The 15,607-nt window shown below is 41.2% G+C and overlaps 1 protein-coding gene across 1 annotated transcript in view; it reads right to left on the bottom strand.

Moving 5' to 3' along the window:
* The window catches only part of WNK1 (WNK lysine deficient protein kinase 1), a 395,379-nt gene that overhangs the window by 227,455 nt on the left and 152,317 nt on the right, over positions 1-15,607 (bottom strand). The window contains exons 9-11 of the mRNA XM_029597482.1: positions 13,290-14,495; positions 8,534-8,611; positions 8,114-8,224 (exon numbers count right to left, since the gene is read on the bottom strand). Coding sequence (XP_029453342.1) covers positions 8,114-8,224; positions 8,534-8,611; positions 13,290-14,495 — 1,395 coding nt within the window. The remainder of the gene's footprint in view (positions 1-8,113; positions 8,225-8,533; positions 8,612-13,289; positions 14,496-15,607) is intronic.

Below are 15,607 nucleotides of genomic sequence, written 5' to 3' on the forward strand. Positions count from 1 at the left end.
TCAACCATTTCTCTTAAGAAACCCTCTACACCCACAAGATTAAAGGTGGGTTGCAAAAAATGTACGAATTCAGGGAGAAATTTCTTGAAGAAATCTGTGGGGTAACCATCCGGCCCGGGCACTTCCCCCCAGGCAATTCTGTAACAGCAGCCTGAATCTTCAGCAAGGTGATTGGTGCTGACAATCTTGCAGCCTGACCTGCTTGAAGTTTAGGCATGTTCAACACATTAAGAAAGGACTATATATCCTCCTTAGAGGCTGCTGTAGATTCGGTATACAGATTAGCGAAAAATTGAACAAAGGAGTGTTCAGTTTCTTTTGGATCTGATGTAAGGGAACCATCAGCTTTCTTAACTTTTAAGACAAAAGATTTACTGGCTTCCTTCTTTACAGTTCTGGCCAGAAATGCCCCTGGCCTATCACTATATTCATTAAAATTTAAGCCTAGTGTATTTCAGTGCCTTGGCTATTTTATCAATTTCCAGGGTTTGGAGCTCTCTCCTAGTTGCTTCCAATGTCTTCAATGTACGAGGGGAACAGTCCTGTTTAAGAAAAGCTTCTAGGGCATGTATTTTAGCAGTAAGTGCAGCCACCCTTTTCCTTTCTTCCCCTTTGAAGGAAACTGGCATAACTGATTTTACCTCACAGAAAAGCCTTAAATGCTTCCTGACGCAATGCCAGTATGTAATCCTTCTAGGAATTAAATGAATTATATTCCGCCACAGCTTCTTTTATCAAACTGTGGAATTTACTATCCCCCAGTAATGAGGTGTCCAAGAAAAGAATCTACACTCACCTCCTCTGAAGAGCAACCGCAGTTGTACTGGGTTGTGATCAGAAATAGTGCTAAGAAGAAAGCAGAGTTGCTTACCTGTAATAGGTGTTCTCCCAGGACAACAGGATGATAGTCCTTACAAATGGGTGACAAATGGAGCCCAGATGCAGAAAATTTGTCAAAGTTTCTAGAACTTTGACTAGGCACACTGAGCATACCCAGCATGCTTTATACCGTGTGGGGTCCCCTCTTCAGTCTTGTAACAGAATTATGATTAAAATTTAAAAAAAGACAGAAGAAAACCAACTCCTGGGGTGGTGGGCAGGTTTCGTGAAGACTAATATCCTGCTATCTTGGAGAACACCTGTTACAGGTAAACAACTCTGCTTTCTCTGAGGACAAGCGAGATGGTACCCTTCACACATGGGGGAATCCCCAGCTACAGGGCTGCTCTCCAACAAAAAAGGGAACCAACAGACATTAACCAGGCAACACAACCGGTGCTCTTGGTAACAGAGGGGGAAGACAGCCTGAATCCAAACAATGGGCCATAGGCGGGACAGGTGGGTTCTACACCTCAAACAGGCTCCGAAGGACAGATTGGCCAAACCTACTGTCGCGCTGGCCATCCCTATCCAGACAGTAATGATATGAATGTGTAAAGAGAGCTCCACATCGCAGTCTTGCATATCTCCTCCATGGGAACTGCTCAGAAGTGGGCCACCAATACTACTATGGCTCTGACAGAATGAGCCTTGACATGCCCCCCCCCCCCCCCCCATGACCACCTGGACATAAAAGGAGATGCAATCTGCTCACCAAACAGACACTATCCAATTGGCTATGAAAATGTCCTACCTATTCTTATTAAAAAAAAAAAAAAAAAAAAAAAGTTGGGTGGACTGTATGGACTTCTGTCTCCTCCAGATAAAAGGTTTAAGGCTCACTTGCAGTCCAAACTGTGCAGCGCTTGTTCACCTTGGTGCGAATGGGGCCAGGGAAAGAGTAATGGTAGGAGAATCGACCAAGATGGAAATCAGTCACCACCTTAGGCAGGAACTTAGGATGTGCACGCAAGACCCTGTCGTGATTAAACTTAGTATAAGGTGGATAAGCTAACACCACGCTGAGATCCCAAGACACAGGGGAGGTCTTAAGGGAGGCTTCAATTGAATCAGACCCCACGTGAAACATACAACTATAGGCTGTACACAGATGGGTGTACCATCTACACCAGAGCTTTCCAAAGTGTGTGTCGGGACACATTAGTGTGTCGCCTGTAGTGTGGAGGTGTGTCGCCTGGTCCACAGGGCCGGCGGAAGCAGGGAACTATAGCAGGAAGATCGGCGGGCAGTGGTGGAGCTTACATCACCACGGCCTGAAGAAAAGGGTCACGTTCACTCCTCCTCCTTCCTGCCTGTGCAGCCCTGGAAGAAAAACGTTGCCGGAGCCGCATGGGCAGGAAGGAGGAGGAGCATCTGCTGCGTACAGAAGAAGAGCAGCATTAATGGGCCGTTGCGGATCCCACGTCGCGACGGCCCGAGAAGAGGAGGAAACCCGATAGCAGGGCCGCTGCGGATCCCACGTCGCGGCAGCCCGAGAAGAGGAGGAAACCCGATAGCAGGGCCGCTGCAGATCCCATGTCACGGCCAGGGAAGATCAGGGCCTCTGAAGAGCCCATCCTTCGGCAACCCGTGCAGAGGGACAGCATGTGCCAGTGAGAGCCTGTGCTTGAGCAAGAGAACATGTAGGAGTGAGAGAGCCTGTGTGTGTGAGAGTGAGACAGAATGTGCACGAGAGAGACAGTATGTATGTATGTATGAGAGAGAGGCATGTGAAAGTGAGAGCTGTGGATGTGTGAGATTGCATGTGAGTGAGAGCCTGTGTGTGTGAGAATGTGTGAGATAGCGTGTGAGAATGAGAACCTGATTGTGTGTTTGAGGGAAGACAGATGGAGAGAAAAGAAATAGAAAAAGAGACCCTGTAAAAGGAATTGGCAAAAAAACAAGAAAGGAAAGGTGGAAAAAAAAGCCTGTGACCAACCGATTAGAAAACTAAGATCAGACAGCAAAGGTAAAAAAAAAAATTACTTTTTAGTGATTGGCACATGTAATCTTTGGGAATGTGCAAGAGTAGCACTTTCTCTATGCCGATCTCACAATGTACGAGATCAGCATGGAGGAAGTGGAAGCCTGCAAATATTTATTATGAGATAGGTTGTGTTGTGAAACATTTTATTTATGTATATATTTAAGGAAACATACATAAATTGTTGAAATACATTTTGTTCGTTTAACCTTTAACTTCTGGTTTGCTGGTAGACTGAATTACTGTGTCACGAAATTATGTTTGTCTAAAAAGTGAGTTACCAACATGAAAAGTTTGGAAAGCTCTGATCTACACCTTCGTGGTATGCGCCAATTGCACTAAAATGAACTCTAACAGAGTTGGTTTTTAAGCCAGCTACTGCTAGGTGTAGAAGTTAATCAAGCAGTTTTTGTGTTGGGCAGGAGAATGGATCTAGGGCCATATACTCATACTAAATGGAAACCACCTCTCTTCCTTCAGTCCTATAGACTTTCTATTGGAAGGCTTTCTAGAAGCTACAAGGACCAGAGACACATCCTGTGAAAGATCAAGCGGCTGCAGGATTAATCTCTCAACATCCAGGCTATGAATGTCAGGCCCTAAAGGTTGGGATGCCACAGCCTGCCTTGGTCTTGCGTGATGTGATCTGGGTAAGTCCCTAGACTGATCGGTCTCTGGATGGACAACTGAAGAGTGAAAACCAGACCTGTCTCGGACAATTAGGGACTATAAGAATCATAGCTCCTTTGTCACAAAACTTCAAGAGACTCTTTGCCACTAAGGGAATCTGAGGATACTCATACAGAATTCCCTTACAGCAATGATGGCTGAGGGCATCCAAGGCTGGCTTGCAATCTGTCCTGTGCAGGGAGCAGAACAGAGGCACCTCCCTGTTACAGGGGGGCCTGAACAGATCTACATCCGGGCTCCCCAGAGGCGGAATATTCAATTCACTACCCCCTGATCTTAAGGCTCAAATAAACCTGTCTGCTACCAAGTTTCTCTGTCCCAGTCAGGTACATGGCCTTAAGCACTTCCCAGGGGACAGGGCCCATAACCACAATCTGGACCATTTTCTGACACAGAAGGTACATTCCCATGCCTAGCTGCTTGACGACATACCACATGGCTACCTCATTGTCAATCTGGATCAGGACAACTTTGTTGGACAGCCAATCTCTGAAAGCCCATAGCTTGTACTTTATCGTCCAAAGCTCCAGGACTGGAGCTTATTGTCGAATGTTATTGTCTAATCAGACAATAACGTTCCTGAGTGGACCAAAGACCCTGGGTACAGAGCCCATCTACATGAGCTCCTCATCCCAGGATAGATGCAACCGTGTTTAGGGCAATTTGAGTGGAGAGACTCAAAAACAAGATCCCTTGTTCCAGATTGGAAAGTACCTGCCACCAGGACAACGAGTCCCGGAGACATGGGGCAACTCCGATGCAATCCTGGAGGCTCTGAGTGGCCTAACACCACTGCGACCCAAAGTCCATTAGGTTTTGCACATGTGAAAATGTGCCAAGGGAGTCAACATGGACAGTTGTGGCCATTCGGCCCAACAGCCTCAACATATGCCAGGCCAATACCTGCTAGCTCTGTTGAATATCTGCCTCAATGGTCGCCATGACCTCTGCCCTCTGGCGAGGCAGAAAGGCCTTGGCCTGAGCCATATCCAGCAAGGCTCCTATGAAGTACAACTGAGGTGACAGGCTGAGATGGGACTTTGGGTAGTTGAGGAAAAAACCCTAGTGACTCCAACACACGAATGGTCAAGCACATGGACCTGAAGGCTCCTTCCTAAGACGTGCTCTTGACCAGCCAATCGTCCAGATACAGGAAGACATGCACTCCCAGTCTGGAAATACACCGCCACCATGGCCAGGCAGCTTATGAAGATCCGTGGGGTGGTCGCAAGCCCGAACAGCATCACCCAGTACTGGAAATGCTGTGTTCCCACCACAAATTGTAGATATTTCCTGTGACCAGGGAAGATCTCTATATGCGCGTATGCGTCCTTTAGGTTGAGGGAGCATAGCCAGTACTCTTTTTGTAAAAAGGGGGCTCAAGATGCCCAAGAAAACCATCTTGAACTTCTCTTTTTAGAAACTTGTTCAAGGCCCTTAGGTCTAAGATGGGACAAGTCCTCTTGTTCTCTTTGGAATCAGGAATTATCTGGAGTAGAATCCCCGCCCTCATTGCCCTGGTGGTACGAGCTAGACTGCTCTGGCGGAGAAGAGCTCCGCTTGTAGTACATCCTGATGCGCTACAGGCCTCCAATGTGGGTATAGAGGGCAATTTGGTGGGACACCTAATATATTCAATTGGTATTCTTGGCGACTGATGAACAGAACCCATCAGTCCGAGGTTACACTGGGCCACTGGTTCGCAAAGAACCCCAGCCTGTCTCTGACTGGATGGTCCATCATCCTGAGTTTGGGCAACTGGCTTATGCTCCGGATGGCCCAGTCAAAACCATTAAACCCTTCTCCTCCAGATGAGCAGAGGAAGTTCCTGCATGAGGACTTGACTTTCGCAGGGTTTGTGAGAGTGATGGTGATAGCCATTTCATTTCAACTTTTAACAGAGGAGGATGCTAGGCATAAAATGCTTGAGATCCTCCAGCTCGTGGAGCCTCCTAAGGAGATCATGACGGTCCCAGTACATGAGATCCTTAAGGAGATGCTGCTGAGGTTATGGGAACACCCTTAAGTGCCTCCCGTTAACAAGGCAGCAGATCTCGTTCAAAAGGCTGCAGCAGAGTTCTAGACACTTTGATTAAGTTTCTGCATCAGGGCTCCATCTGATGATGTCACCCATGTGTAAGAACTACAATCCTGCTTGCCCTCTGAGTATATCACCATTATGAACTTGGGAAATTAAATCCAATGAGCAAAGAAAATATTCAGTCTGACTGTACATGCCATGCTTAGGAGAATAGAAAGTGTAATCCCTAACCCGCAAGTTTAGGTGACTCCACATGTCTGTTAAATGCAGTGTCTCAACCAGGTCAGTAATAGGAGTAGGTACAGAATGAAAAGATCTAGAGGAAGATGTTTTATCTATCATTGGGTCAGGACAAACATTACAACCCCCCCCCCCCCCAATACATAGTGACCCGTACCCAATGCGACTAGCTGATCAGTGAATGCCCTGTAAAATTCCACTTGATCCACATTAGAACCATAAACATTAACCAAGATTAAATTAACAGAGTATAGGGTGCAATCAAGGAAGACAAATCAACCTTCCGTGTCACTTAGAGATCTATTAACTATTAAAGGCAAATTGTCAACAACAATACATACACATCAGCTTTGTGAATTGAAAGAAGAGTAGTACACTGAGCCTACCCAACCACACTAGCTTTCATGCACTGAGTTGGTAAGGTGGGTTTCTTGTAAGAGAAGTATCTGTGCATGATTTCTTTTGGCACACTGCAAAATTTGCTCTCTTAATTGGGGATGAGATTCCCCACACATTAAGAGAAAGACAGCTTAATGTCACAGACATTTAAACTAATAGTGCTTTTTGATAGGGACCACTTAATACTGCTGCAAATGCCTAGCTATCAAGCATGTCAAATACAGTACAATGTTTATATGTCTATACAAGATAGGGGAATAGAAACAAAGTTTATAGTACAATTATGAATACCTGTTGGAATTGATGGCCTTGATCTGCCTAATGTACAATGCTATAAATGGAGATATACCCAGGCAGTACATCTGGCAACATACTAATCCCAGAATGTGGGCAATGCTAAAGCTTCACAGGAAATTTTTGTTTAACCTGAACTCTAGAATCTGGTTCAGTTTCTAGTAGGGTTTCCTCAAATCAGATATTTTGATACTTGCTGAGTAGGCGAAATGAACATAAAACTTGCCATACTGGATCAGACCAAGGGTCCATCAAGCCCAGTATCCTGTTTCCAACAGTTGCCAATCCGAGTCACAAGTACCTGGCCGGATCCCAAGGGGTAGAAAAATTCCAAACTGCTTATCCCAAGAATAAGCAGTGGATATCTGCAACTCCACCTTAATAATGGTTTATAGATTTTTTTCTCTAGGAACTTGTCCAAACTGTTTTTAAATACAGCTACACTAACAGCTTTCACCACATCCTCTGACAACTAATTCCAGAGCTTATTTATGTGTTGATTTAAAAAAAGTATTTTTTATTAGTTTTAAACATATCACCTAGTAACTTCATTGCGTGACCTCCTAGTCTTTGTACTTTTTAAAAGAGCAAACTAATTAAAGTTTACTTGTTCCATGCCACACATTTTATAAACCTCTATAATACCTCCCCCTCAGCAGTCTCTTCTCCAAGCTGAAGAGTCCTACGCTCTTTAGCCTTTTCTCATAGGGGAATCGTTCCCTCCCCTTTATCATTTTGTACCTTTTCTAGTTCTGCTATATGTTTTTCAGAAGTGTATACAAGCCTCAAGATGAGGTTGCACAATGGAGAGATACAGAGGCCTTATGATATGTTTTATTCTCCATGCCTTTCCTAATAATGCTTAGAATTCTATTTGCTTTCTTTGTTGCTGCAAATTGAGCAGAAGATTTCAATGTGTTATTAGCAATGACACCTAGATCCTTTTCCTGAATGGTGATTCCTAATGTGGAACCTTGTACTTTCTAGCTATCATTTGGGTTACTCTTAAGTGCACCCTACAGTCAAAATGTTAGTTAACACTGCAAATACTCATATTACTTGAAATTGAACTGCTTAGAGAAAAAACACACAGAACTTCCCTTTATATACAAAACATCATGCAGCAAAACATCAAATTGGGATGCAACAGATTCAAAGCTGTGGGAAGTACTAGCATGAACAAATGGAACAAGGAACTTTGGAAAGATAAAGCTAAGCTTTTTCGTATAAAGGTATACTCAAAAAGAAGAGGAACTAAGCAGAATAAACAGGTGGCGGCAATGAACAATCTTAAGAATATACATACATTCCAAAATTTGGGGAGAGGTTTTGTTTAAATATCTATGCATGACTGGTTGGCAAATGTAACATTTCTTAGAGTGTGACAGTAAGGGTGTTAAGTTTTGCTCCCTCTCTCCTCGCAGCCAAGGATAGAAGTTCTCTACAGATCAATATTTCTAATCTCTTAAAGGTCACACCCTTTATCAAGTTCTGCCATGAGACATCTGAATTTACACTCATTTCAAAATCTGATGAACTGCAGAACAAGCAGACTCAGATGATATTTCAGTATGCTTCTTGCTTACTTGGGATGATGATATCTGAGATATCGGCAAAGTTTGAGGAGCAGGCTGTAATTGGACAGGTGGTTGCTGCTGATGCTGGTATTGTCCTCTTTGCTGCTGCTGTGGAACACCCTAGAGTAAAAAAAAAAGAAGCAGCAAAGTTCAAATTAGATTCCCATAGATATGGAATTCAAACAAGTTAAAATTTCAGGGAAAGGTGTCTAAATAAAAATGGGGGATGTGCTCTAGCCACTGAAGGATCACCATTTCAATATTTGTAACCGCTTTCATATTTACAATTCATGTTAATACTAAATTAAACACTGTTTTAACTTTCATCACAGCTTCCTTTTTCTCAAGGGCCAACATGGCTACTAGAATTCTACACAATTTAAGAAGTATATGGTATATAGCTGACACTTGTTAATATTTGAGACTTACCTGTTGTATGTGCTGTGTAGGCTGGGTTGATACACCCAATGGTAAGCTGGTGGGGACAGGCTGGCCTGGCATTTGTGCCTGGGGAAAATATACAGATGATAGCAAACAAACTTTTAATTGATGTGACCCATTACTAATTAGCAACATTTATGCAACATTCATTAAGCTCCAGTGATCCTCATTAGTATGACAGATTCTCCAAATCTAGAGCTGGGCAATAGGTACAAAAGCACAAAGTTTCATTTTCACATGAACTTCTTTATTTAAGCTACATTTTTTAGGAGAATGATTGGACCAGGCATAAGAATTAGGGAAGGAAATAGGTCAGGTGTGAAAAGCTATTGGTCCTTTAAATTTGGCTATATTGTTCTAGGCCAATATTACAATTATAGTATATGAGGCCATTTGTCAAAGACATCAATCTATTGCACTATTCTCACTGATCCATAAGAAGTACAAATAGCAAGATTGCCAGGGAGACCACCAACTACTGAGATGATCAGAATGACCATTCTGAGCAGATGAGCAGAGTTCCTGTTGATCCTCACAGAGTCTGTAAGAGGAACTTAGCATAAGGAAGATGGTGTCATGACAAAGGATGAATGAACAGTATGTGCAGACAAAAAAAATAAGAACGGAGTAAATCCCCTTTCCCTATACATGAGAAAGTTACACACAAATCACCCATCCTACTTCTGCTCTCCTGGCAACACTGCCAGAATTACAAGAACACTTGCAGGAACATTTTCTTTGTAAAATTTCATGAATGACTACAGAAACAAAGGGCTTATAAAATTGTGTGAAGTGTGCACAGTGAGCATATGCATATATAAACTATCTGCAAAAATGTCTTCTACATGTAGATCTTTTCTTGCAGTATATAATATACAACTTATTTTTATATGTAGAACATAAAAATTGAATACAAACTTGATACTATATTTTTTCTATTTATGTATGAAGAGAATGATAGACCAGATAGGATTGCTTGCACTGAACACATGTAGGTATGAATATATATCTATAAATGTGTTTAGCTTTCAGGGTCTTAAATTCTAGTTAGGGGATCTTTTCCTAAAAAAAAAATTAAACATTCAACATTATGGTTCAAGTACCAAGAAGTCAAGAATAGCCAAGTATTTTAAACATGCTACTTGGACTTAATTCTTATAGCATATCATTTCATATATAGGAAATAGAGACTACCAGGATAGAAAATTCCAACCCAAAGGGAAAAAGCAGTGATCAACAGTATTACACTGACCACAGTAACTGGAGAATATTGTCTTCAGATGTCATTCCCCTCAAAAGATGCCAATATTTTTCTTCTAGAATGAATGTAAAATTCTGTATTTCCTTTTTGATAGTTTAAAAAAAGGAATAGCAAATATGTATCTAATATTTCAAATTACTGCCACTATATGAACTATGGACTGGATAAGTATTTTGCATTAATTGGTTATTCATTTTGAATGGGATCAAGTGATTTTGTCTAAATCAATGGGAAGGGCTGTTAAATCCAAAGAGGAACTTATGTCTAAGAAAACAACATTATACAATGACTAAGTCTACAAGAATGGATTTGAAGATTCGTGAGGATTGTAGGTTCTTTAGGGAAATCACAGTTCAGGAAGCTGCATTGTGATGAGCAATCCTGGCCAGCACTTTCCTTTGTGTGCGTATCACTTGTTTGAATAGCAGCTTGTGTCTGCCTAGAAGTTTGCTTTCATGTGCTATTTGTATGTGTCTGTCATGAAAGCATAATAGGTGTTATTTTAGTGTTTGCAAGTGGGTAAGATCATTGTTCAATCTCATACACTGCGTGACCACTTCTTATGCATCTGTCCTCTCTCCCTGTGTTTGTGCTTTGTCGTGCACAAAAAAGCATTATGTTTTGAGCACAGTTTGATTTTGTATATCTTATGTAAAGCAAATAAACATCCAGTAGCAGCATTCATTTGTGAAATTACTAGTGACTTGCACTTTGCAGCTTTCTGCATAGTTTTTTTTTTGTTTTGTTTTTTTGTTTTTTTTTTTTTTTACAGTTTAGCTGCTTCAATGCATGTTTATGCTCATTTTCAGTTTTGTTCAGTACTTTTCTGGCATAGCCTAGTGGTTAGAGCAGCAGGCTACAAGCCAGGGAAGCCAAGGTTCAAATGCTACTGACAGCCCTTTGGACAAGTCACTTCATCCTATACTGTCTCAGGTACGAACAGATTGCACTTTCTGAGAATAGAGAAATACCTACAGTACCCGAATGTAACCTACTCTGAAGCAGCTGACCAGTCACAAAAGGCAAATATAAACCAAACATTTTTTAAAAATTGTTTCTCCTTATTTAGGAAGCTGTATTTAGTTTAGGCTCACCTTGTAGCTCCATATATAAAGGTTCTGACTTATCCAATCTGGAATTAAACACTTTTATGAAAATTGAGCTCTATTTGCTATCTATTGTATTGCCTTATGGTATATTTTCTGCATAATTCTGTATTGCTTTTTTTCTGTTCTGGCAGCTAATGCCCTGGCTATGACTTTTTAAAAAGATTTTCACCCCTTGCCATAGTTATGTTGGGCTGACGTTTGGCCTGTTAAACATTAGGGTAAGTATATATTCAGTTTACGAATTAATTTTAACCCATTAAAAAATAAACATTTTTATTCAAACAAAATTAGGCCCCCATGGCTGGTAGTAGAATCTAGCTGGGAAGAAAATCTACAGAATCGATAAGAGGGACAACCCTTTGCTGATGGCCAATGCCCCTGAGATCTCTTCCAGCTGCTAACATCCTATTTTGAGCTCTTAGCAACTTTATCCTCCACCCTGGATCTTCTAAGGTTCTTGATGGGAAGAGAATCAGATCATTTGGGAAGGCGAACGTTAAGAATTCTGGGAATATGGTTTTGTGGATATTTTTGTTTCTATGCTGTTGAGTTGATTTGGGCCTTTAGGAGATTTACGGTCTTATGTTTATATTGGACTTAAGCATTTATAATTGATTATATATAAATTTGTATTTACCTGTTTTTTATGTTTATATTGTGTTTGCTATATGCTCAATTTGTAAATTGTATTTGACCTATCAAACTGCTTTGTGTTTTCCTTTTTTTGGACTAGAAAGGCAGGGAATAAGTAAAAAATAGAACAGTATAGAACTAAAAAGTGCCGGATTTACAGCTCTAAAAAGTACTAAATAAAAATAAATAAAAAGTTACTGTCTTCATGCTTTGCATGTTAAGGAAATTCTTGCTCCCTCCTTGGTGGCATTCCAGCATACCCTACTAAGCTTATAAACACACTGCACTCTCTCCATTAGGTGCAATGGACTTGGGGCGGGGGGGAAGCAGCTAGATACCATGTGTTCAGAAAAACTGCAGAAGAGAACTTATTTACTGTTTTGGTTTTTTTTTTTTTTTTTTAATTAAAATCCAGCCAGAAAGTTACTAAAATCTGACTGTTTAGTTGGGTTTAGTTGATAAAATAAAAAATGTAATGTCACTGTTAAGATTTCAAATATCAGCAGCATCACTTGCATGAACTCGTAAATGAGTGATCACTGCTGTTAAGACTTAAAATCAATGAGAGAAATGGAAAGCATTAACAAAAAAAAAATCATTCAGTATCGTTAGTGTTAGTGTGGAGGAATACCCTTAAGGTTAAACTAGCAGACTTTGAACCAGGATAGCCAGAATTTAAAACCAGACACTCCTTGTGACCTTGGGGGCAAGTCACGAAATCCTCCATTGCCTCAGGTACAAACTCAGGATCTCATTTACCAAGCATTTTCCCATAGATACAGAATGGGAGAAAAGCCTTAGTAAATAAGATCCTTAGCTTGTAAACTTTCTGGTGATAGGGAAATACCTAGAGTACCTGAATGTAATCTGCTCTGAAGTGTCACAAAAGGTGGAATTGTTAGTGCTCTATTTTAATTACAGAGCTATATTAGTACAGTTTAAATGCCAAACATTTTATTTATGCAATATTTAAATACAAAACCCATATAAATATTTATTGCACTCATGGGAGGGTTCAAGGTAATTTTTTGCCATTGTGTATGGCATTAGTTCCAAGTTATGCCATTTCGGCTTAATTCAGAGTGAAAACTTAGGTCACAAAAGGTGTATGATGTAGTTGTGAACCCTAACATGATCAACTGGAATTTAAACCACCATAACGAACTCTTCAAATCTGAAGAATTTGGTATGGATTAGCCTATGGTGTTTTACTGAAACCAATAAGGTAGACTTAGGTGTGACATTTGTTCTAAAGTGCTACAATTAGCTACCAAAAGGTAAGAGACCACTATGATACTACTCCGTGTGGCCTCTTCAATGTTCATTCCGCCCTGACATGTTTAAAACCTCTTCCAGTGGATGTCTTGATATAAAAATAATTTAAGAAATTATTTTGTAATCAACATTAACTTATAGTAATTTCAGAAAAGTAAAGAACATTTTTTGAACATAAAGGAGGCATAAAATCTAAGGATACCTAATGATTTGGAAATATATTTCATTCCCACAAGGCTCTCCCAAATATTGATTTCTTACACTACAGTAGCACTATAGGGGGAACTCCTGGAAATCTACATATCAAGCAGGTTACCAATATATAACAAAAAATGTACTCAGCATGGTTTAAATATGAAATTGACTAGAGAGTAAGAGGAGAACTCCAGGACATTTAAAGCAGCATCTAGTTTTAGCTATATAAACTGCAAAGGGAAGAAAATATGGAATTATTTTCTTCTGTAACCTGAGGATATGATGCAGATGATGCTTCACTGGAAAAGGAGGTGGGCATAACCTGTGGAGCCGATGCACCCTGTGGGAAGCAGAAGACCTGTGGATCCTGACATGTCTGAGGCACCTGAGTATGAGACAGAAAGTTTGTTCCAAAAGCTGTTCCAGAACCTGTAAGAGGCGGAGACAGGAAATCTCCCAGGTCGGAGGATGTCAACTGTGAAGAGTCGCTTGAATATTCAGGGCTGCCTTCTGGACGGTTTTGACTTATCTGAACCCCCAAAGGCATGATGGATTCGGCCCCTAAAAAGCTGTATTGCTCCTCCGTCACAGGCTGGAGTCTGCTGTACAATATAGTACTTTGAGAAGACTCATCCTGGTTAAAATCCATAGAGCCTCGACGGCTTCGATAAACACGCTGAGGTAAGAATCCAGTTCCTTCTACTGGACCAGAGTTTGATGTACGCACATGGAAATCAAAGATGCAGTTAGTGAAGCCCTCACTACTGTGAGCCAGCACAGGAGGTGCAGAGTGTGGGACAAAGACCTGGTGTACCATCAGGTGTGGCTCAGCGGTGACTGGCGCTGAAACACTGGACATGGACGTTGTTTGGTTCATTCCAGGATCCAACAATAATGTTTGTACAGGGCGAGCCAGATAGGTCTGCCCAGTTTGATAATCATAGATAGAACTTAGTTGTACTAGCTTCTTTGCGTCAGGAATCTTTACCTGCTGTCTAGCACCAAGACTGTTATACGCCAGAGTATCATAGTGCTCTGGTAGCTGCTGCTGGTAATGCATGCCAGTAATGAAGACCTTTTCATGAGGTTGCATTCTATAATGAGATTCCTCAATAGCTGTCATGCCAGGTAAGCTGTCACTGAAAACAGGAGTGCCTTCAAACACAGGATGCACTTGCAAAGGATCACCAGGGACTCTGCTACTGGCAGCGCCCAACATGACTAATGCCTCTGGTGTCCAAGTTGGTGGGTCACCAGGTGGCAGCAGGCTCTGATCAACAGTAGTCAGTAGGGGCTGGAAATGGCATGTTTGGGCTTCCAGGATAGAGGTACTCTTGCGCCGCTGAGCAATGGCCACCTTTGGAGGGCAGGCAGGTGGTGGTGAAAAAGATACTGGACGTTCATGAATGGCCGGGAAAAATAGCTGAGAGTCTGGGAATGTTGGGGCTCCCCCATATGGATGCACCATGGACTGAGGCTGCATTAACATGAATGAGACAAGGAAGTCATACTTTTAGAGAGAAAACAATACATTAACATGCACAGTTCGAAAGATATCAGGCCAAATTTAGCTACACTGGAGAATGATGCAGAAATTTCATGACCAACAATACAAGTATAATATTCAATATTACAGAAATTTTTGAAATATCCATTAAATTAATGCTCCTTCGGAAAAGGTGTCTGCATTTGGGAAGCTTTGCTTTTACTATAAGCTGCTTTTCTAAAGTAACCTGCTTCATCATTATCAGGCTCATGCATTCAACAAGTCAGGTATCAAATGGACTTGTTTTCCCGGGGGAAAACGTGCTTTTTGCAGTGCAGGCACAGGAAAGAACTCAGAAACTGATCAAATTCTCTCAAAAACAGCAGCTCTACCAAACCTTCATATTTAGACCTTCACATTCTAATCCCCGATTTATCTGCAATACAGGTTGTATGGCAGCTTTCTAAACCAAGCCACACCTGGCTCCCTGGGATATGTATTCCTTTTTATTCATTTCTATAATAGTTTGGAATTATATAGTATTTTTCACTGATGTGCTTATTAGTTATACTTTAGAAAACTACATGCTGCCTCTAAGGTCTACATTACAAGCCAGATTTCAAACAAAAACAGAAAGTGAAACTTCTTAATTACTGTTTGGGAAAATGAGATGTAGGGAGATTGCACTACACTGTCCAATGTGACAAAGTATCAGTAAAATATGGGATGTTCAATTGCTTTTGCCTTAAGTTTCCTATATCAAGGAGGGGATGCTCTAATGATATCCCGATATCCACTGTATACAATTCAGATGAAGTGCTTTTACCAGAAGGGAGCTCTACCACCTCAAAGCAGTGAGACACTCGGATAGTGGAAGGGAGTCTTGTCATACCTCACACACACAATTCTTCCTAAGATTTTCCAATCCTAAGTTTGTTAACTTCCTGTTCCAAAACACTTATCTTTCAGTTTGAAAAGCAGCAGCAAGATCCCATATCAGCAATGAATGCAGTATCACCTGGGACGAGCAAAAAGTGGCAACATGCAGTTTGGGGGCTGACAATACAATCTTGTGTTTCCTTAAATAATAAATTCTACAAAGG

The sequence above is a fragment of the Rhinatrema bivittatum genome, chromosome 4 (genome assembly GCF_901001135.1).
Source record: "Rhinatrema bivittatum chromosome 4, aRhiBiv1.1, whole genome shotgun sequence".
Classification (NCBI taxonomy): domain Eukaryota; kingdom Metazoa; phylum Chordata; class Amphibia; order Gymnophiona; family Rhinatrematidae; genus Rhinatrema; species Rhinatrema bivittatum.